Here is a 23,922-nt window from a genome sequence, read left to right as displayed (position 1 = left end):
TTTCCTGTTTCTCACATCTTTCCACCAAGGGGCGACTCCTCTGGTTGTATAGAAGTCTATGCTTCATGTGTTACAGCTGCATTCTCTCTCCTGACTACCAGGGGGCTCCTCTGGTTGTATAGAAGTCTATATAGTGACTCTACTTCTCTTGATGTATTCCCTTAGTAAACATTGTAAACATGAGTTTATGTCTCAGTCTCTAGTTTCTAGTCTTCTTCTATACAGCATCATGTCATCATTTATACTTTAGGGGCGGGGCTACAAGGTGATTGACAGGTTGCTAGCACGGCGTTAACCAGTCTGGGAGTTGTCTGTGTTTTACTTCTTAAAATGTTGACCCTTTCAAGGTGTTTTTAGTTCATGATCGTTTATTGCAGCATTTTGGTTGAACGACTTCAAACTTTGACCTCTGAATACAAGAATTAGATTTTGTTCTTTGCATTATTTTAAAGAAGGAACCTATAAAACATGTTTAATGAACAATAGTGAACGATAGTCCTTGGCGTTAAACCGTAATTGGTTTTACTTTCAACCCGCAGCATGGAAGCACAAGTTAGAAACATCAGTTTTTTCATAACGTACCTGTTGACATGTCATAACATGTTTACTTTGCTGAGTGCGCTACCTCTACATGATCTCCTAACCAGCTTAATTTTAATTAAACTTATTGTCAACATGGAAGTATTGCGCCTTCCTCGGTGCCATTGTTGTCCAAAAACCAATAAAACAAAATCAATGGTGATGACACGCGTCAGTGGGGTCGGTTAGAACCAGCGTAGCAGGTAAACATGGTGGAATAAACAAGAAGCTAACTAGCCGGCTGTATGCTAGTTAGCTACTTAGCTTGTCCTTCTCCAGAGTGTCGCTTCGTGAGGCGGAAGGACGGTTATAACTAGCGTAGAATGAAAACATGGTGGAATTAACAAGTTAGCTAACTATCCGGCTGTAACTGTATGCTAGTTAGCTACTTAGCTCGTTTAGAACCAGTTTAGCATGAAAGCATGGTGTATTTAACAAGTAGCTAACTAGCCAGCTAAATGTTTTCAGAAATCGTTAAAATACATAAATAACCAAAACAGCTCTAACTGTCTAAGAATTGTTTTCAAGAGTCTTTAAAGTGTGTTATAATTGAGTTTTTTATATATTGGGTCTTATTATTATAAATGTTTTACAACATCACTCAAGAATCGTGAGCAGAGGATGAGACGGTTGGAGAGAAACAACCAGAAAAGTCGTCCCAAAGGCAGACGGTCAAATCAATGACCAAAATGTTTGTTTTCAACATCCAGGCTGCTGCCGGAGCCTCGTTGCTCCCTGAAGACGTTGACTCGGATGGAAGCAGACAGAAAGTCTAGAATATGTTGAAGGATGTTAAACTGATTAATCAGAGGAAACAGGTTAAAACGATAAAGATAGAAGCTAACGCTAGAGATCCCAGTGTGAAGTGAACCACCAGGTCACCGTTGACATCAGAAACCAGTGAAATGAAGGAACGCTGTTCCTGTAAAGCTGAGTAGATCTTTATTCACCGTTACAATCGTAATAACACATTTAGTAAACCTTCAGTAGCTAACGCTAACCTAATGGTGAGCTAACGTACAGGTTTGAACGTAGAAACTTAACGTTTTAGAAACGTGCATCTCCTCCCGTCCTCTCCGGGTAACGAGTGTCACTTTTATACAAAGTTTCACCAGAACGAGCTCCAGATGCACTGAACCTGAATGATGCTAAAGATGCTACTTGGCAAAGGGTCAGTTTGAACCTCCCATCCACATCGTTGTGTAGTGCAATAACGGATTATTAGAGGTCACGTCTGCCACCTGGAAAAGGGATCGCAGTAACCTAGAACTAGTCACCTAAATTGTAATAAAAAGAGATCCACCCTTTAAAATAAATAAATAATCAAATTGAAAGCCATCAAAAATAATAATAATAATACAAATTCAAATATAAGGCCTTTTTTCTTGCAGCCGTGGTGGACAGTTCCAACAAAATCAATTTCCTTTTGACTGCATTTTTATTTCGACAGGCCAGCAGTACGTAACGCAGGATGGAATAAACTCCACAAACACGAGCTATGAAACAAACATGAAACACATTGCGACCAACGTAAAGATGGCAGAGAGGAAAAAAGGGAACAGCTTGTTACACAATCGCTCAAACCGGTTGTTTGAGTCTCTTCGAGCCACATGAGAACATGAGAATCCCCGCTAGTGTTTACATCTTGTCAGGTTTTTCCCCGTTTATTCTTCCTCTTTGCGGCTGATCTCTGCAAAGAGTCACCTGGACACAAACCAAACAGCTCGGGGCTTCTCCACCCTCTGCTGCTCGCCTCACGGTTTCGGGCTTGGAGTCGTACAAACCGTCTCTTCCACTGTACATCCTTCTCAAAACAGAACAAAATCTTCAACAACAAAAAAAGAAGCTTGATGAGACAGTTCATGGTTCTCAGTGATGGTAGGCAGGGTTCCACGTGCGGTACCAGGATCTGGAAGGACCAACGGGGATCAGATGGTTATCAGAACACGGAAAAGGGCATTTACTCCAGTGCTCAGTACCGAGTCGGGTACTAGTCCTTCACCAACATCGTGTGATTCACAGAATATGAGGCTGTAGATTAATCCCACAGTACAGAGGGCTGCAGATGGAACATGTTTGTCCACCGGAAGTCAGCGTTGACCAAAAAGCTCACGGGATTTTTACCTTAAATTATTGATCGGAAAATAAACCGTGTTGCGAAAAAACTTGAATGGTACGAACAGGTTTTGTTCTGCAAAGTGATCTTTCACACGTGAACATCGCTTTTATGATGAGGAGAGTCGGAAGAAGTAATGAGCTAACGTTAGATGTAAACTACTTAGCTAGTGCCGACTCTCGTTCAGACTCGTAAAAGCTTTAAAAACTAAAGGAGTATTTACTGATGCATTTGTAGAGCAAAACAGTAGAATCTGTTCAGCTAGTGTTAACCACGGATTTGATCTAATCAAAAGCCCATTAAAAACCCACATTGACTTTGTGATGAAGGAGAGACGCTGACTCACTTCCTGTTGTAGGACTCATTTGCAGAGAGGTGAACTTAGCACAACTTTAAAAATCTACAGCAGTAAAATACAGCCAGCTCATTTACATGGATCATCATCTATAATAATACAACAGAGATAGATACTTTTATTATATTTTGAGCACTGATAATACTTAGGACTCTCGCTGGTGGTATTAGTACTTTTACTGTAGTAAAGGATCTGATTACTTCTTCCAAAATGTCGCTTCATTCAGCAATTAAGTTTTGATGATTAGTCCAAACTTTTAGGAAATAAGCTCATCAGGTTGCAAATTGTCATTAATAAACTTTAAATTCAATTCAGTTGACTTTGTATAGCCCAAAAATCACAAATTACACATTTGCCTCAGACAATCTGTATAAACGTTGTGTTTTGTTTAAACACACACAGCATTACATGTTCATTTGGGATTTTTTAGAGGTGCAGGTAGAAAGATTCTGTGACCAGTCTTTATACCAAACTTGGACATTTAAAACGGGAAGAAGCTGCTCGGCTGGCTGGACCCAGTCCAAACTAAGTCTGAATCTCATGTGTCACAGCGGTCGTCTCCGTGTTCTGGTATCTTTACAGTCGTCCTTGTTTCTTACCCTGGCGTGCTGTAGGAAGCCGGGTTAACCTGAGACGCTAAAGCAGAGATGGAGGCTGCTGACAGACTGTTGGGAGAAGGCTCCCGACTGTTCGGGGAGGAATTCGATGACACTGGAAAAAAAATACAAACAAATAATGATGACATGATTATATGTGATTTTATTACAGTGGTGTGCTATTGGAGCCCTGGGTCGTAAGATAAGAGGGAACATGTTCTGTTGTTTCCAACATCAAGAACGTTAGCAAGGAAGCGGCACTTGCCTCCGCCGGTAGCCGGAGGGCTGTAGGATCTGGATGATGAGGCCGGATACTGTTTGAAAATGGATGAGATGAAGCAGATTACATATCAGACTCATTGTCAGGCTCTTGTAATTTGCTTTAATTTTTTTGATTTCTGAGTCGATTCACTCGCTGTCTGAACGATTCCTTTTATCTCGTCTGATTCCCTCCCTGGTCTGCGTTTCACGGTACAACCCATCTGTGCTTCAACAACGTGAAGCTTCACATGCAGCGTATTATCTGTAACCAGTGCAGCATGAAAGGAAAGTGGAATTAACACCTCTGGGCCAGATGCTAGTTCCTCCATGCTTCAGTTGCTTTGGTGCTACTCTGGCTGGAGAAGAAGCTGAACAGCGGGCTGCAGCCGGCCGTCTCACGGCCGCTCTAACCGAGATCGCCTTTTCGTTTGTCCTCGCCGAATGACCAGAAAACTGTCCGATGTCTGTTTTATTTCTTTGGTGGTGACACAACGTGCCGCTGCTCCCCGACACCGATGGTTAGCATATCTTAGCTTAATGACTGGAGGCAAAACGAAACAACCAGCCTCTAGATTTTATTGTATTAACTAATTGCATTAATTAATACAAATACTAATTAATTAAAGGGAAATTACACATTAAAATTGCATTTAAAAAAACAATCTAAACAAAAGCGATGGATGTTTTAGACTAACCATTCTGGAGTTGAAGCTGTGTGACTTGACCGACAGACTCGTCACCGGGCAGTAGATCCTCTTCTCCTTCTGACGCCGATTGCAGAACCAAACTCGAACCACCTCCTTCTCCATGCCGAGCTGCTCTGAGATCAGGGTTATCTCCTCGGAGTTGGGCTTGGGGTTCTAAAAACAACAACAACAAAAACAGGATTTTGTTATTTAATTCAACTGTAAAGTGTTTAAGGTATATATCTTGCTGGCAACTACCGGTGTCCGTTATATTGCTATGTTGAAACGTATGTGAAAGACATTCAACTTAGTATGTTAGTAATAACGTCTTTCGTGGTACAGATGTAGAGATCAGATGTCTGTTAGTCTAAGAGACAGACACGTTGGTTAACAATGCTTACCAACTTCTCTATGCGTAATAAATGATATGAGTTAGTATGAAGAACATGCTCACAATAAAACACTTCATCAGTAAGCCTGACTGAAAATAAGTCAGAACAGAGATAGATGGAAATCCAGCTCCCTAAATCCTCGGCATTAGCTAAAGTTGTAAGTTTGATTTTTCATCAAGTCGTCTTTGGACGAGCGAAGCGAGTAAAACATCCCGTGTGGCGGATGATGAAGCTCTAGTTGGTCCCACACACAGTTTATTAACGTTTCCTCCATATCTACCGTGGACTTGATATTGATAAGGTAAAAAGTTTTAAAATTTGCGGCATTAGAATTAGCTAGTTTTACTTCGAGACTGCATTTGGGGGTGCAAAAAAAAAGAATGGCTCCCTATACTTCCACTGAATGTTGCTGACTCACTCACGACTCTGAACCAACCCCCCGGGACGCTACTCTGCACCGGTTAGCGGGATAAAAGTGTTTCAGTCATTTTTGACGTTGTGTTTAGCTAACGGTTGACAACCAAACAAAATGCTGCTGAGTACATCGCCGCTTGTTTTTTATTTCGAATCGAGTTTCTTACGACGCCTTCCTCACATGTCTAGATCACAGTGAGCCGATTGTTCTGTATTCATTCGATCACATCGTGGTCGATGCAGACACACCTGACGGAGAGCTGCGCCCTACCGAGTGCACTTTCCTCGTGTGTCGTCAGTCTTGAACTCACGTCAAGGAAACGCTTCTCCAGAGTGAGCTTGATGTTCGTTTCGATGCTCGTCCTCTTTTTCCGCTTGCGTCCGTAACCCTCGATCAGCGGCGGCAGGGAGGTGGGGTTGCTCATCGAGTCAGGAGGCGAGTTCTCTAAGGTAAAAAAAATGTTCATATAAAACACAGAGAGTCAAGTCAACTTTGAACAGACCCATCAGGTGGGTCACAGTTTCACACTCACTGTTAGGGACATCTGTTGGGTCAGAAATCTACGAATCTACTGCTTAAAATTCTTCTTAGAGACAATTTAATTGAATTGTACATTTGATTTGCTTGTTCTACACACCCTTTTCACATCAAGCCAGAATAATCGATGGTATACTGAGAACACGGCGGTCACTGCGTTGTACCTGCGTCACTCAGCCATTTCTCCAGCAACGGTTTGAGCTTGCACATGTTCTTGAAGCTGAGGTTCAGAGCCTCGAAGCGGGAGATTGTGGTCTGGCTGAAATCGTTCCCGTACAGTTTCCCCATCGCCAGGCCAACGTCTCCCTGGGAAAACAACACAAACACGTGAACCACAAGTACAGGTGGAAGGATCATGCATTTCATCAGCTGGACAAAGAGATGCCGCAGACCGTGAGTCTGGATTCTTCTATTCTGTGTTATTATTCTGACAGACGATGCAACTAGAACCCAGGTTGAAATAAAGCCTCAGAAGTGCAGACAGATGAAGTTCTAGCACAGATTATAAATATCGAGGAAGGAATCTGAGAGTTACAGGATACAACAACAACGTACTTGGTTTGAAGTCAAACTCTGGCTTTTGTCTTGAGGAAAGTTTATCCGCATTTATTTCTAGGACAAATGAATCTGCATCCATCCAGTTCAATTCACGGGATATATTTGGGATTTATAGTTGATTAACGTACATAACATATATATATATATGCTCTCCTCAAAGCCACCAGACTCCATGGACAGAAGCACTGGGCTGTGCTGATCGTTGTCTGGTTGAAATCCTCTTTGATGGTCTTTACACCAACCCTTGAAAAAGAAGTACCCGCTGTAGCAGCTCCACTGGTTACCAGCCCTGATGTCCAGCACATTGATGACCAAAGAAACCCAGAAAGGCTTTTCTTCTTCTTCAATGGGACGTTACTCTATCGCCTATTTCTAAAGGGTTTAAAAAATCTCTATACAACCGCTAATTTTGGTGGAAAAATGGTGTTAACGCCCTTGACACCTTGGTCTCTTGGTTTTAAATCTTCTCCGGGACACAGACTCAGTCAGTCAGTGCGTTTACATGCATTCGAATTATTGGCTTAGTCGGACTGAAATCGAATTATCCGTTTCATGTCAACACCTTTGTCGGACTATGTGCGGTCCGACTTCGATCCAATTAACACCTTGGATAACTCGATCCGATCCAGTTGATCATTCGACTATCGTGGCATGTAACGGTGAATTGGATCAGGAACTGGACTTTGCGTCTTTGCGCATGCTTGAGATCCCCCCGCCCTCCCTCCCTCCCTCCCTCCTCCCCCCGCCCTCCCTCCCATGTCGTGACCCGGAAGTCGAAAGAGACGATAAGTTGTCACTGCCGGGAGCCTGGCCGGCAGAAAACAAACAAACAACCAGTCCCGCTGCTCACCATGTTGGTGCCCTAAGCATAACTCCTCATGATGCCCCCTGAGATAGGAAAGTGACCCAGGCGATCGTTGTCGGGGGGGGGGGCGAGTGAGAGTGTGCTCATCTGTGTGCGCGGATGTGTCGGCGCATCACAGCAGAGCGATGCGACCCGAGAAGTGTTAACGGGGTGCTGAGCGATTAAATATATCTCTTGTTCTGCCTGTTTTGTGATATACATGCCTAAAAGGCTCCTAATAGTTCTAGACTGAAATAATATCGGCATTATAATTATTATAACTATGAGGATTTTTTTAGTTGCCTATTTTGTGGAGCCCTCAGGACTTGGTGCTCCGCGCAGCGCGTCGTGCGCTATGGGAGCGGCGGCGCTGCAGACAACGCTCTGGAGAACACAAGAGCCACACATTCTGGACCGAAGAGCAGACAGAATGTATGCTTCATGTATTGAAGGAGTTGAACATACTAAAGTTCATGGTTCTTTCTCGAAATGTTGATGTTCAGAATCAGAATCAGAATCAGAATCAGAAACAGTTTTATTGCCAGGAATGTTTACACAAACGAGGAAATTTTTTTGGTGGAAGGTGCAACATTTGGACATGACAAACAAACAACAATCAACACGACAGAAAGACAACAAGTAATGTGAAAGTGTTTGGGTGTGTGCTTCAAGTGGTGTGTTTTAGTTAAAAGTGTATGTTACGCGTGGCGTGTGTTTAAGTTAAAGTGCATGCAAATAAAGTGGCATGTGTGTGGAGGAGGCCTCAAGTTAAAGTGCATGTTAAAGTGACGTGTGTGGAGGAGGGAAGAAGAAGGAGGAGGGAGGAAGAGGGAGGAGGAGGAAGAGGAAGGAGCGGGAAGAAGGTGGAAGAAGAGGTGGTAGTCCTGGGGGTGACAGTCAGTCAGTCCGGGTTCCATTGATGAGCCCGACTGCCGACGGGAAAAAACTTTTGGTGTGGCGGGTGGTCTTTGTCCTGATGGACCGCAGCCTCCTCCCCGAGGGGAGGGACTCGAACAGGGAGTGTCCAGGGTGGGAGGGGTCAGCGACAATCTTTCTGGCCCGCTTCAGTGACCTGGAAGTGAACAGGACCTGGAGGGAAGGCAGATTGCAGCCGATAACCCTCTCGGCCGAGCGGATGATGCTCTGCAGCCTGCGCTTGTCTTTGGCTGTGGCTGCAGGGTGCCAGACGGTGATGGAGGAGCAGATGATGGACTCAACGATGGCCGTGTAGAACTGTACCATCATTCTCCCTGGCAGGTTGAATTTCCTCAGCTGCCTCAGGAAGAACATCCTCTGCTGGGCCTTCTTGGTGATGGAGCCGATGTTCAGCTCCCACTTGAGGTCCTGGGAGATGATGGAGCCCAGGAAGCGGTAGGACTCCACAGCGTCGGCAGAGTCACACAGGATGAGAGGGCGGGTGGGGCTGCATTCCTCCTGAAATCCACAACCATCTCCACTGTCTTTAGAGCGTTGAGCTCCAGGTTGTTCTGGCTGCACCAGGTCACCAGGTGGTCAGTCTCCCACCTGTAGGCGGTCTCGTCCCCACCAGAGATGAGCCCAATGAGGGTGGTGTCATCCGCGAACTTTAGGAGCTTGACGGACTGGTGACTGGAGGTGCAGCTGTTGGTGTACAGGAGAACAGCAGAGGGGAGAGAACACAGCCTTGGGGGGAACCTGTGCTGGTGGTTCGGGAGCCTGAGACGTGTTTCCCCAGCCTCACGTGCTGCTTCCTGTCGGTCAGGAAGTCTGTGATCCACCTGCAGGTGGAGTCGGGCACGTGCAGCTGGGAGAGCTTGTCCTGCAGCAGGGACGGGATGATTGTATTGAAAGCAGAGCTGAAGTCCACAAACAGGATCCTGGCGTAGGTTCCTGGGGAGTCCAGATGCTGGAGGATGTAGTGAAGGGCCATGTTGACTGTGTCGTCTGCAGACCTGTTGGCTCTGTTGTTGTTGTTGTTGTTGTTGTTGGTGATGGTGAAGAGGTCAAGCGGAAATGGCTGCATCACCACGAGTTGTAATGAAAACAGCGCCACCTATCGTATCGGATATGACATGCTTTCAAAGGCCAATGATTCTAATCACTCACTGCCATGTATATTGGGATAACAGCTGATCCCCCAAAAGATAGCAGAGTCCGACTAAAGCAAGATTAGAATGACACCATCATGTAAACGCACTGTGTGAGCAGCTGTTCTCCAGGTGTTTCCGGGCAGAGCGGTGCTCACCTGTGTGAAGCCCAGTTTGATGCGTCGTTGTTTGAATGCTTTGGCGAACAGCTCCAGCTCCTCCAGGTCGCTGGGCTCCTCCAGCGGGGCCACGGACATGTGCTTGGACATCTGCAGGTGGGACATGTCCATGTGGTTCTCCATGGACGGGCCCACCAGGCCGGAGCGGCTCATCACCTGGACCAGAGCGGCAGAATAGGACTTCAGAAAGCAGAAGGTTTGTAGAGTCCTCTAGCAACACAACAACAACAACAACAACAACTACTATAATGCATCTGCAAGACTCGCCATCCACTTGGCTGGAGGTCCAGCTGCAGACAGGAAGTGGTCTGTTTACCTGGGGGGTCAGGGCCAGACCAGGTTGATGCTGGAGGAGACCAGTTTGACTCTGACAGGGAAGCGAGAGCAGGTTCTGCTGCAGGAGAGCTGCAAAGGAAGAAGATTTTAAACATTTATTTGTTGTCACCGTGACGTCACCCATTGGTTTATGGACTTTATTTTTTATTTTTTTTAAGCTTCAAGTGTTTTGGCTGTCGCCATCTTGTTTTCTTTTTTGCAACCAGGAGTGACATGAGAGGGTCGCTTCCAACCGCACGCTCTGTCAATCACCCTGTAGCCCCGCCCCTAAAGCGCCCCCTGCTTTATGGTCTGACTCTAAATGACCATAAAGTATAAATGATGACATCATGCTGGATAGAAGAAGACTAGAAGCTAGAGACTGAGACATGAACTCATGTTTACAATGTTTACTGAGGGAATACATCAAGAGAAGTAGAGTCACTATATAGACTTCTATACAACCAGAGGAGCCCCCTGGTGGTCAGGAGAGAGAATGCAGCTTTAACACATGAATCATAGACTTCTATACAACCAGAGGGGTCGCCCCCTGGTGGTCAGGAGAGAGAATGCAGCTTTAAGACATGAATCATAGACTTCTATACAACCAGAGGAGTCGCCCCCTGGTGGTCAGGAGAGAGAATGCAGCTTTAACACATGAATCATAGACTTCTATACAACCAGAGAAGTCGCCCCCTGGTGGCCAGGAGAGAGAATGCAGCTATAAAACTCTTCTGCTGGTTCCAGAGCTGAGCTAACATCCTCAGCTGCTGTAAGTATCTATATTGACTCTACAGACTCTCCTCACTCAGTAAGTAATCTGAATCGTCGTATTCCCCTGAGTTCCCGTCGTTAAACGAAAGCTTCTGGACCGACAGGTGAGGCTCAGGACCTTGGTGGCTGGACGGGCTCTGGGAGAGCAGGAAGGGAGACGGGGACGACAGGTGGGAGGGCGGCATCAGGAGCTGCTGCATGGTGTGAAGAGAGGTGAGCTCCTGGAGACACAACAACAACAACAACACGTCAACAACACTGGACAAGTACATATGTGTATGAATATACATGTCATTGAGGTACTTGTACTTCAGTGCATATTTCGATTCAGTGCTACGTTGCTTCAGGAGGAAATATTGTCCTTTTTATTTCATTCCAAACATCTTTAGTTTATATTTTCCATAACATACGCTCAGCTTGTACGTGATGCTTTCCTTTAGCTTGTAACTCAAAGTTATTTAACGTAATTATTTCATTGATAAATCTCATAGTCGATCACAATCTGACCAAATCTCTTGTTTCTCGGGGGATTTGTCAAAAGAACCTTCGGTTTGTTTCTCCAGAGATTTAGTGACTCGAGTTAGGAGGCCGAGATATCCTAAACTCCCATAATGCATCATAATGTGTCCCTTTAATGCCGCCATTTTTACACTCAGGCTCTCTTAAAAGAAAAAACATCCAAATCCGTCTCCGAACCAACTGAGATGTGTTCGCTGTCAGGATGAAACCGTTTTCACAGGTTTTCGTCGTCTCCTCTTGACAAGAACACTTTATCGTTTAAAAAGCACATTTAATACATTTAATCTCCTCATTAAAAGGTCAATAAACTCCAATCACTGACACCTCGGAGCTCATCAACTCTGACACAATTAGCATCGTGTACAAAGTTATCTTGGAGTCATAATGTTGGGTATTCATACATTTGATTTAATTCATATTGACACACTGACGTTTTTAGGGAACACGGTGGTATTTGTGTTCATATGTATATATTTTATGTTGGCTAAAGGGCCTTTAGGGATTGCATCTCTTGGTGTCGTGGCGGGTTGACTCGCGCTGCCTTTGTGTTTATGTGTTCAGTAATAGAGTGTGAACCGACCCCAGACAGCTGACCTCCAGGCCCTGGAGAGCTCTGTGTCAGGTGACATGTCTTCAGTGCGGCGGCTGACTCGTGGATCTCTTCTCTCTTTATCTGAGACATCCAAAGCAACAACTCACATTTATTATGGACAGATTAAAGAAGTAAAAGGAGGGGGAATAGTGTCGGTGCGTACCCTCAGAGGGGGAAACGAGCGCGTGCACAAGTGTGTGTCTGTGTGTGGAGAGAGAGCACACACACACACACACACTTGTGCACACTCAGGACCAGTTTGGTCACTAGCATGCTACAAAGAGAGACTCTCTCCCTCCCCTCAGGCTCAGCCAGTATGCAAATCCCCCCCGCCGCCCTCATAACCCCTGGAAGCCACTTCCTGAAAACACCAGCACTTTCTTTTCTGTTGGCAGTAGGAGGGCAATTATTTAATAAAAGCCCTCCGACTGCCAACAGAAAGGAAAGAGTGTTTGGGGAAGTAATCCAAATAGCTGCAAACTATTTGAGATGTTTTTCAAATAGTCCGTGTTGACATCTGGGGAGAGCAGGTAGTTTAGATAAGATAAGTGCGGTATCCCCAGGGGGGCATTTCTTGACAGGGTGTTAGCCGTCTACAGAAAGTCAGTTGTGTCTCTCGGTTGAAGCTTCTGTGAAGTTCTGGAGCCTCGGGGCTGTTTTTGTGTTTCAGTTCGTTGTCACGTGCTCATCCAGCCTGGTGGGGTCTTTATTGAACTCGTTACCAACAAAAAACACGAAGAGACAGAAACCAACGATTAACTCAAACGTCTAACAAGTATTTTCGTACATCGCCAAAGCCGGATACGTCTCACTGTTCACTCCAAAACAATACTAGAAACACGGAAACGTTCCGGGCATCCCATAATAACCTCCTAGAGAACCAAATGTGGGTCAGTCCTCTCACCGATAATAATCCCCAACTGATGCTCTGTTTACTTCTGACTAAGTAAAGTTGGCTCGCTGGAAATCACTAGGTTTAAAAAAATAAGACTTAAACCTGTTGTATGGAGAGTCTTCAGCTGTCATCAATGATCCACGACACACACTGAAATAAACTCTCTACGACTTTTAAACTTGCGTTGTTTTTATAACAGAACAGCTTTTTAAATTGTTTCAGGGTTCGTTTGTTTTGTGGCAATGATTTTACACGGAAGATTAAAGGTGAACGTTGTATTTACACACACACACACACACACACATTACTGTATACATACAGATCTATGTGTAAAACTATGTTCGTGACTTTTCCCAGTAAACTTTGACCGACTGTTGACATCTGACTCAGCAGGACTCACACTTTCTTGTTTATAAGACAGGAAACACTCGCAGGTCTAGTTGGGACATTTTGACCGAGACGCAACAACAAAACTGCTTTTAATGTTGGTGCATCGGACATTTACACATTAAAACGGGTTGAAGCACGAATGAAATGTAGATTTGATGTCACACCAAATAGTTTAAAGAAAGTTTGATCAAATGAGCCAAAGGCGACGGACTGGACCCGGATCCTGGAGGTTTGACTCTCCGGATGCTCTTCACCTCTCTCAGTTACTTGAGAGGGAAGTGGCTTAAAGATATCATCAAGTTACTTTAATGTTTAAGATATATATATTTACATGTCCATGTCTGCTGGACAAGGAATGGTGACTGCGTGTAAAACTAACCAATCAAAATCCTCCTGATGAAATTCATCAATCAATAAATCCTCATCGATCACAGGATAACACATTAAACCTGGTTACTCACCTGGCGATGGAAGTCGATTCCGTTTTGCCCTAAAAGTCAGAAGAGAGATTCAGTTTGTAAATATCGACATTTAATACGAAGAAGTCTGTGAGTTAGTCACATGGGTAGTTAGTCACATGAGTAGTTAGTCACATGGGTAGTTAGTCACATGGGTAGTTAGTCACATGGGTAGTGAGTCACATGAGTAGTTAGTCACATGGGTAGTTAGTCACATGGGGTAGTTAGTCACATGAGTAGTTAGTCACATGAGTAGTTAGTCAAATGGGTACTTAGTCACATGAGTAGTTAGTCACATGGGTAGTTAGTCACATGAGTAGTTAGTCACATGAGTAGTTAGTCACATGGGTAGTTAGTCACATGGGTAGTTAGTCACATGAGTAGTTAGTCACATGGGTAGTTAGTCACATGAGTAGTTAGTCACATGAGTAGTTAGTCACATGGGTAGTTAGTCACATGGGTAGTTCGTCACATGAGTAGTTAGTCAAATGGTTACTTAGTCACATGAGTAGTTAGTCACATGGGTAGTTAGTCACATGAGTAGTTAGTCACATGAGTAGTTAGTCACATGGGTAGTTAGTCACATGAGTAGTTAGTCACATGAGTAGTTAGTTACATGAGTAGTTAGTCACATGAGTAGTTAGTCACATGGGTAAATAGTCACATGAGTAGTTAGTCACATGAGTAGTTAGTCACATGGGTAGTTAGTCACATGAGTAGTTAGTCACATGAGTAGTTAGTCACATGGGTAGTTAGTCACATGGGTAGTTAGTCACATGAGTAGTTTGTCACAAGAGTAGTTAGTTGTGTAAGTAGTTAGTTGTGTAAGTAGTTAGTTGAGTGAGTCGTTAGTCACGTGAGTAGTTAGTCACATGAGTGGTTAGTCGTGTGAGAAGTTAGTCACATGGGTAGTTCGTCACATGAGTAGTTAGTCACATGGGTAGTTAGTCACATGAGTAGTTAGTCACGGGTAGTTAGTCACATGGGTAGTTAGTCACATGAGTAGTTAGTCACATGGGTAGTTAGTCACATGAGTAGTTAGTCACATGAGTAGTTAGTCACATGGGTAGTTAGTCACATGGGTAGTTCGTCACATGAGTAGTTAGTCACATGGGTAGTTAGTCACATGAGTAGTTAGTCACGGGTAGTTAGTCACATGAGTAGTTAGTCACATGGGTAGTTAGTCACATGAGTAGTTAGTCACATGGGTAGTTAGTCACATGAGTAGTTAGTCACATGAGTAGTTAGTCACATGGGGTAGTTAGTCACATGAGTAGTTAGTCACATGAGTAGTTAGTCACATGGGGTAGTTAGTCACATGAGTAGTTAGTCACATGAGTAGTTAGTCACATGGGTAGTTAGTCACATGAGTAGTTAGTCACATGGGTAGTTAATCACATGAGTAGTTAGTCACATGAGTAGTTAGTCACATGGGTAGTTTGTCACAAGAGTAGTTAGTTGTGTAAGTAGTTAGTTGTGTAAGTAGTTAGTTGAGTGAGTCGTTAGTCACGTGAGTAGTTAGTCACATGAGTGGTTAGTCGTGTGAGAAGTTAGTCACATGGGTAGTTAGTCACATGGGTAGTTCGTCACATGAGTAGTTAGTCACATGGGTAGTTAGTCACATGAGTAGTTAGTCACGGGTAGTTAGTCACATGGGTAGTTAGTCACATGAGTAGTTAGTCACATGGGTAGTTAGTCACATGAGTAGTTAGTCACATGAGTAGTTAGTCACATGGGGTAGTTAGTCACATGAGTAGTTAGTCACATGGGGTAGTTAGTCACATGAGTAGTTAGTCACATGGGTAGTTAGTCACATGAGTAGTTAGTCACATGAGTAGTTAGTCACATGGGTAGTTCGTCACATGAGTAGTTAGTCACATGGGTAGTTAGTCACATGAGTAGTTAGTCACGGGTAGTTAGTCACATGAGTAGTTAGTCACATGGGTAGTTAGTCACATGAGTAGTTAGTCACATGGGTAGTTAGTCACATGAGTAGTTAGTCACATGAGTAGTTAGTCACATGGGGTAGTTAGTCACATGAGTAGTTAGTCACATGAGTAGTTAGTGACATGGGGTAGTTAGTCACATGAGTAGTTAGTCACATGAGTAGTTAGTCACATGGGTAGTTAGTCACATGAGTAGTTAGTCACATGGGTAGTTAATCACATGAGTAGTTAGTCACATGGGTAGTTAGTCACATGAGTAGTTAGTCACATGAGTAGTTAGTCACATGAGTAGTTAGTCACATGGGTAGTTAGTCACATGGGTAGTTAGTCACATGAGTAGTTAGTCACATGGGTAGTTAGTCACATGAGTAGTTAGTCACATGAGTAGTTAGTCACATGGGTAGTTTGTCACAAGAGTAGTTAGTTGTGTAAGTAGTTAGTTGTGTAAGTAGTTAGTTGTGTAAGTAGTTAGTTAAGTGAGTCGTTAGTCCCGTGAGTTGTTAGTCCCGTAAATCGTTAGTCCCGTGACTCGTTAGTCCCGTGAGTCGTTAGTCCCGTAAATCGTTAGTCCCGTGACTCGTTAGTCCCGTAAATCGTTAGTCGCGTAAATCGTTAGTCCCGTGACTCGTTAGTCCCGTGAGTTGTTAGCCCCGTGAGTAGTTAGTCACATGGGTAGTTAGTCACATGAGTAGTTAGTCACATTGGTAGTTTGTCACAAGAGTAGTTAGTTGTGTAAGTAGTTAGTTGTGTAAGTAGTTAGTTGAGTGAGTCGTTAGTCACGTGAGTAGTTAGTCACATGAGTGGTTAGTCACATGAGTAGTTAGTCACGGGTAGTTAGTCACATGAGTAGTTAGTCACATGGGTAGTTAGTCACATGAGTAGTTAGTCACATGGGTAGTTAGTCACATGAGTAGTTAGTCACATGAGTAGTTAGTCACATGAGTAGTTAGTCACATGGGTAGTTAGTCACATGAGTAGTTAGTCACATGAGTAGTTAGTCACATGAGTAGTTAGTCACATGGGTAGTTAGTCACATGGGGTAGTTAGTCACATGAGTAGTTAGTCACATGAGTAGTTAGTCACATGAGTAGTTAGTCACATGGGTAGTTAGTCACATGAGTAGTTAGTCACATGGGTAGTTAGTCACATGAGTAGTTAGTCACATGAGTAGTTAGTCACATGGGTAGTTAGTCACATGAGTAGTTAGTCACATGAGTAGTTAGTCACATGGGTAAATCGTTAGTCGCGTAAATCGTTAGTCCCGTGACTCGTTAGTCCCGTGAGTTGTTAGTCCCGTGAGTTGTTAGTCCTGTGACTCGTTTGTCCTGTGAGTCGTTAGTCCCGTAAATCGTTAGTCCCGTGACTCGTTAGTCCCGTGACTCGTTAGTCCCGTAAGTCGTTAGTCCCGTGACTCGTTAGTCCTGTGACTCGTTAGTCCCGTAAGTCGTTAGTCCCGTGACTCGTTAGTCCTGTGACTCGTTAGTCCCGTAAGTCATTAGTCCCGTGACTCGTTAGTCCTGTCAGTTGTTAGTCCCGTGAGTTGTTAGTCCTGTGACTCGTTAGTCCTGTGACTCGTTAGTTCCGTAAGTCGTTAGTCCCGTGACTCGTTAGTCCTGTGACTCGTTAGTCCCGTAAGTCGTTAGTCCCGTGACTCGTTAGTCCTGTGACTCGTTAGTCCCGTAAGTCATTAGTCCCGTGACTCGTTAGTCCTGTGAGTTGTTAGTCCCGTGAGTTGTTAGTCCTGTGACTCGTTAGTCCTGTGACTCGTTAGTCCCGTAAGTCGTTAGTCCCGTGACTCGTTAGTCCCGTGACTCGTGAGTCTATTCTTTGTTTTTTTCTTGGGTAGTCGTGTTTTGTTCTGTATTTGTTATCATTTAAAACCGTTCAATACGTTTCTTGCTCATTGCCGTCCTTTCGTCCTCTCTTTTGTTCATATTTTAGTTTTCATCAATATTACTCAAACATACATTTTCACCAATAGAAATGTAATAAAAACACATCATAAAGAAAAGGACCCTCGTCTTTTAGGAAGTTTGACCTCCAGGCCGTCCAAATAGGCCGTCCTCCTCCAGGCCGTCGAGAGAGGACGTCATGGAGGCGGACGGCCTGGAGGAGGACGGCCTGGAGGAGGGCTCAGAGGTGGCTGGATAAGCTCCTCATTTGAATGTCAAATGGACCTCTGGACTATGTGTGTGTGTGTGTGTGAGAGAGAGAGAGAGAGAGAGAGCGAGAGAGAGAGAGGCATGAAGCTGCTGGAGACACACGATGCAAATACCCCAATACCCCCCCCTCCTCCCCCTCTCCCCTCCTCCATGTCTCTCGTCCCCCAGCTCAACCAGCATCACATCCAAACTTCCAGTATGGAAATTATCAAGACATGCAAATCAGCTGTGAGCGCAGGAAGCCGTTCTGCACACACACACACACACACACACACACACACACACACACACTGTAAAACAACGGCTGTGCGCTCCACATCTCCATTTTAACTACTTTTGTTTCTTTTTCTTTAAGAGTGAATAAATTATTACAAACTGTGATATTTGGCTGAATTATTTTTTTGTCTTTATTATTATTGTGATTCAGCCACAATTTGACATTTATTTAGTGGAGAGTCCCAGAAATGACATTCTACTTCCTAATAGTAGATACAATAAGTACCTTAATAATAAAAAAATAGATTATTTCTGTTCTGTGTCTGGTCGACACGCGAGTGGAAACCTATAAATACTGTAACAGGTGTGCTGCTTACTTCAGGTACGATCATAGTAACTGTAAACTGTTTCAAGAACTCCATTATTATTATTATTATTATTAATAACTCATTTACGTCTTGCAAGAACAAGAAATGAAACAATACGGACGTCCAAACCTGTCGTTTATTCTAGTTATCAAAACTTCATGAAAAGACCAAAACCCTGTTAGCTTGTAGTTCATCTTTAAAAATAATTAATTACAAATATATATATATATATATATATTTTTTTAAAGGGCTCAAAAATCTCCTAAAACAGGAGGAAACTCTGTGTTTTAAGGGGACTATTTTCTTGCGGCGCATTAATCTACGCTTGGTGCTGTCGTGAGTTTTAATATGTGGGACAATACACAACGTGTGTGTGTGTTCATGATATTAAATATTGATGTGATATAAAATATGGATATGATATTAAATATTGATATGATATTTAAAGCTCCGCAGCGATGCAGATTTTATAAAATCAGAAACAGTTTTTTCAAGAGCAGCACGTTGAAGTTAAATCTCACCGATAATAAATTATTATTAAAAACAAAGTTTGAAAGAAGCGTCTGAATCGCTTGTTGTTGTTGTTGTTGTTTGAATCAAGATAAGATAAAACATTTTAAATTAAAATATCAGCATACAGTATGTATAATGTATCAGCAAAAAGTTCCCGCTCACAGCTTCTCTTAAAGGGACGGTACGACAATCCCAAACATATTATTCCACAGACTATTTTCTGTTGCTCAACTCAACTTCACTCAGGACTCTCGGGGGAAACTCATTTAAATATTTCCACTGAACATCATCAAGGTGGCTATTAAACGTTCATGCCACGAAATGTACACAACGCCCGTGAGGTCACACGTAGCCACGGGCAGCGCAGGTTCAAAGTTCAGGTTTTCTCTCCGAGAATAAAGTTTGTGATTGAATTTTTTAAAAAGTTTAAATATTATTATCCAGAGTTATATTGGGAAAACACACTGCTGTCAATACATAGTTAATATTAATAATAATAATATCAGCATGGAGAGATGCTTTTGAGACTTAATTGAGAATATACACACAAATATATTTATTTATATATATATATATTTATTTATGAATATTTATATATATATATATATTTATACACACATATATATATAAATAGTAATGAATAATCATGTATAAATATATAAATAAATGTATATATTTAAGCACGTATAAATATATATATAAACACATATATTTAAGCACGTATAAATATATATATAAACACATATATTTATGTATGTATAAATATACATATTTAAATTATATATATAAATATGTGTAAATAAATATATTAATTTATGCATGTATAATTATATATATATATATATATATATATAAGTAAATATAAATATATATAAATATATATAATTAAATATATTTATTTATGTATATATAAATATATATAAATATATATAACTAACTAAATATTCATACATACATACATATATATATATAAATAAATAAATATATATATATGTGTGTATTGCATGAACAAAGCTCTGGCTCTGGCTCCTCTGATCCGTTGATACAGACGGTCGTGTTTCACTTCCATCCACCGTCTGTCACGTGTTCATTGTGTTTGAGGGGAAAGTTCCACTTTGATGGTTCCTGGTTTTTTGTGTGTTGTTTTTTTGCTGCTGCTGAGCGTCTGGTCGGAGCCCTCGACCCGCGGGCAGCAGCCAGCTCCTCATCAAACAGCTTCAGGGGCATCCTTGTGCAGCAACCAACTGCCACACACACACACTGACTCACACATACACACACACACACACACACACACACACACACACACACACACACAGACAGACAGACACAGACACACACACACACAGACACACACACACACACACACACACACACACACACATACACACACACACGAGCAGTTCTAAAAGCTGATTTTATTCCTGCCTCAGTATTTAGTCCAGTATGAGGAAGATAGTTGAGAAGTTGTATTTAAAGGGACAGTGCACCCCTAAAAAACATTTTTCCTTTTACCTGTGTAGTTTTTATTGTTGTTTATTTTATTTTCATCTAAACTGCCACGGTGAATAGGAATGTGTCCGTAACGACTTTGCCTGCTTAAATAAACTTAAAAAAGGAACAATGTGTAATTTGGGTGAACTGGCCCTTTAAATCCTTGAATGGTTTCAGGGAGTTTTTCATATCTGCAACTGCTGCAAATTACGTTCATTTTGCAGGATAGATCGAAAACATTTCACTGGTATTCTGAGTGGAGGCAACACAATCCCTTTGTTTGAGGTTTAAACATTTAAAGGGACAGTCACACATTATTCCTCTCCCCCTGGATTGTTTTGGGTGTGCTGGTGTTGGAGATGTCGTGCACATCTGGTCCCAGTGTCACGGGACCAGATGTGCACTGGACGCCTTCAACAGTTCCAACATGAAACCACTGTGTTGTGTCTGTGTGTGTGTGTGTGTGTGTGTGTGTGTTGTGTGTGTGTGTGTCTTTAAGCAGCACAAGCGTCATATAATCCAATAGTATCAGAGAAGAAGCAAAACATCTCGAGGTTAAAACTTCAACTCACAACAACCATCGAGATTAAAGCGTGAACGTATGTTTTTGTTTATTGGTGTACTGTCCCTTTAAGTACCACTTCTCACAGTGGACACATATGTTTTCCTCAAGATTTCCAAAACGATGCGATAGATACACGTCGAAATATGTATTTATCTACTTGCGGGGTGTACTGCCCCTTTAACCCTTGTGTTGCCTTAGGGTCATTTTGACCCGAATCAATATTACACCCTCCCCCCGCTTTAGGATTAATTTGACCCCATTCAATGTTTAATGTCGGTGTTCTTTCGGTAGTCAACAAACAAACATAAAGTGCCTCACACTTAAACTTGGAAAACAATATTAATTCTAATAATTTTCTGGAGGTTTTAATTGCTGGCGTCAAATTGAACCCAAAGGGTAAAATATGTTAGTAAATATAAAGGTAACAGGAGGGTGAAACATTGAATCGGGTCAAAATGACCCAAAGGCGGGGGGAGGGTGTAATATTGATTCGGGTCAAAATGACCCTAAGGCAACACAAGGGTTAAGGTCAGCAAATACCTTCTGTCTTTACTTTCCAGACTTTTCAGGAACGTTTATTAAAAATGTTCCTGATGTAAATATCTCTGTAGCACTGTGAGATGCTTTTGGAATGGAAAGTGTTTTACAAATAAAATGCATTATTATTATTAATAAATAATAGCACTAAAGGTCGTTGAACCGAGAAGCGAAAAAAAGTGCAATTTACTAAATTAAAGGCAGAATTATTTCACCACTTAAAAAACAGCCAAACAAATATTCTCTTTAACTTTCATATCGTCTTTAAATATAAAGAGGATATAAAACTGAATGTCTCTGAAGGTGGAGCGTCCTCATCACCAGTAATAAAAGAAGTAGAAGAAGAAGAACCCCAACAGGTGGAGCGTCCTCACCTGCCTGCTCGGCTGGAGCCTCCGACTGCTCCGCCGGGTCTGCGCTCATCTTAATATCTGCAACGATGAATAACTGATTGAGCTGCGGGATCGTGGACAATGAAGCGCTCCTAAAAATATGATCCGGAGTTTATTCTAATGCCCCCCCCCCCCCCTCCACCACACACACCTCCACACACTCCGAGTTTTAATATTCATAAGGCAGATATTCCCACGACTTATTTATGAGAGGAAAAGCACAACAAGTGTCATTTAAACTCCAGATAATTAATAATAATAATAATAAGCGTTGACCTCACCGACAGGTTGAGTGCAGCTCCAGCTGCCGTCCCTCCTCTCTGATTATTCAAAAATGAAAGAGTGTGTGTGTATGTGTGTGTGCGTGTGTGTGTGTGTGTGTGTGTGTGTTCGCCAGATGAAACTTTTAGGAGGAGAATCCACCGGCTGCTCATCAGCATTTTCCTAAGTGGAGAAAAGGTTCAGCTGCAGGAGCCCTGCAGCGCTGCAATGCATCATGGGACGCTACGCTTTGCATATCTGTGCCCCAGTGCGACCTATTCAGCCTCACACTGTTTGCATAAAACAACAACGGGGCTCGCTGCAAGTTACAGAACGCGTGCATGCGTGCGTGTGTGTGTGTGTGTGTGTGCGTGTGTGTGCGTGTACGTGTGTGTGTGTGTGTGTGTGGGGGGGGGGGGGGATAGTGGTCGTTTACGAGGTGTACAAGGAAGTGGCTTTACTCTCCTTTATGTTCCGGTGGCTTCTAAAAGAATAGATGAACACGCTTCATTACTGGTTGTATTGTTACGCAATAATTATTAAATAATAAAGTTTTGTACGTTTCTCAACATTTTTGCTAGTGCCGAATTAAATAAAATTATGGACTTTTATTTCGACTCTAGCGTTAAAAAACTTCTGATTTTTGACCTACTTTGTTATTATTTAAACTGAGCGTGAAGGTTTTTAGTGTTGAAATGTGCTTTAAATAAACTTCATGCAGGTTCACCACAACCTCCTCCATCTCCTCCAACACTACCACGTTAGCCCACCGGGGGCGTCAGAACCAACACTACCACGTTAGCCCACTGGGGTCGTCAGAACCAACACTACCACGTTAGCCCACCGAGGGCGTCAGAACCAACACTACCACGTTAGCCCACTGGGGGCGTCAGAACCAACACTACCACTTTAGTCCACAGGGGGCGTCATAACCAACACTACCACGTTAGCCCACCGAGGGCGTCAGAACCAACACTACCACGTTAGCCCACTGGGGGCGTCAGAACCAACACTACCACTTTAGTCCACAGGGGGCGTCATAACCAACACTAGCACGTTAGCCCACTGGGGGCGTCAGAACCAACACTACCACGTTAGCCCACCGAGGGCGTCAGAACAAACACTACCACGTTAGTCCACAGGGGGCGTCAGAACCAACACTACCACGTTAGCCCACAGGCGGCGTCAGAACCAACACTACCACGTTAGTCCACAGGGGGCATCAGAACCAACACTACCACGTTAGTCCACCGGGGTCGTCAGAACCAACACTACCACTTTAGTCCACAGGGGGCGTCAGAACCAACACTACCACGTTAGTCCACAGGGGGCGTCAGAACCAACACTACCACTTTAGTCCACAGGGGGCGTCAGAACCAACACTACCACTTTAGTCCACAGGGGGGCCAGAACCAACACTACCACTTTAGTCCACAGGGGGCATCAGAACCAACACTACCACTTTAGTCCACAGGGGCCAGAACCAACACTACCACTTTGGTCCACAGGGGCGTCAGAACCCACACTACCACTTTAGTCCACAGGGGGCGTCAGAACCAACACTACCACGTTAGTCCACAGGGGGCGCCAGAACCAACACTACCACTTTAGTCCACAGGGGGCACCAGAACCAACACGACCACTTTAGTCCACAGGGGGCACCAGAACCATCACTACCACTTTAGTCCACAGGGGCGCCAGAAGCAGCACTACCACGTTAGTCCACAGGGGCCAGAACCAACACTACCACTTTGGTCCACAGGGGAACCAACACTACCACTTTAGTCCACAGGGGGCGTCAGAACCAACACTACCACTTTAGTCCACAGGGGGCGTCAGAACCAACACTACCACGTTAGTCCACAGGGGGCGCCAGAACCAACACTACCACTTTAGTCCACAGGGGGCGCCAGAACCCCAAAAGACATCGGCCCATGATGC

At 43.4% G+C, this 23,922-nt stretch overlaps 1 protein-coding gene across 3 annotated transcripts; it reads right to left on the bottom strand.

Moving 5' to 3' along the window:
- Positions 1-1,498: 1,498 nt before the first annotated feature.
- Positions 1,499-22,087, bottom strand: pou2f3 (POU class 2 homeobox 3). 3 transcript variants are annotated; one of them, XM_056409109.1, is made up of 13 exons: positions 22,002-22,087; positions 21,703-21,759; positions 13,531-13,559; positions 11,773-11,865; positions 10,792-10,894; positions 9,901-9,989; positions 9,564-9,740; positions 6,102-6,243; positions 5,711-5,844; positions 4,603-4,767; positions 3,912-3,960; positions 3,650-3,761; positions 1,499-2,488 (listed from the first exon to the last, which is right to left on the bottom strand). In XM_056409109.1, exons 2-13 carry the CDS (start codon positions 21,749-21,751, stop codon positions 2,449-2,451), a joined length of 1,182 nt encoding a protein of 393 aa, XP_056265084.1. In that variant the 5' UTR covers positions 21,752-21,759; positions 22,002-22,087; the 3' UTR covers positions 1,499-2,448. The 3 variants fall into 3 exon arrangements, with proteins under 3 accessions (XP_056265084.1, XP_056265092.1, XP_056265100.1); XM_056409117.1 differs by lacking the exon at positions 11,773-11,865; XM_056409125.1 differs by lacking the exons at positions 11,773-11,865; positions 21,703-21,759; positions 22,002-22,087 and having other exon boundaries at positions 13,531-13,617.
- Between the last annotated feature and the right edge of the window lie 1,835 nt (positions 22,088-23,922).

Source organism: Pseudoliparis swirei, chromosome 3 (genome assembly GCF_029220125.1).
Source record: "Pseudoliparis swirei isolate HS2019 ecotype Mariana Trench chromosome 3, NWPU_hadal_v1, whole genome shotgun sequence".
Lineage (NCBI taxonomy): Eukaryota > Metazoa > Chordata > Actinopteri > Perciformes > Liparidae > Pseudoliparis > Pseudoliparis swirei.
The sequence above is the reverse complement of the archived record's forward strand: the minus strand, read 5'-3'. Positions and strand labels throughout refer to the sequence as shown.

Coding starts and splice junctions, on each gene's coding strand:
- pou2f3 (XM_056409109.1), bottom strand. CDS start 21,751: ATGAGCGCAGACCCGGCGGAGCAGTCGGAGGCTCCAGCCGAGCAGGCA. Junction 11,866..13,530: donor GAATCGACTTCCATCGCCAG/GTGAGTAACCAG, acceptor TGGATGTCTCAG/ATAAAGAGAGAAGAGATCCA. Junction 10,895..11,772: donor CTGGAGGTCAGCTGTCTGGG/GTCGGTTCACAC, acceptor TTGTGTCTCCAG/GAGCTCACCTCTCTTCACAC.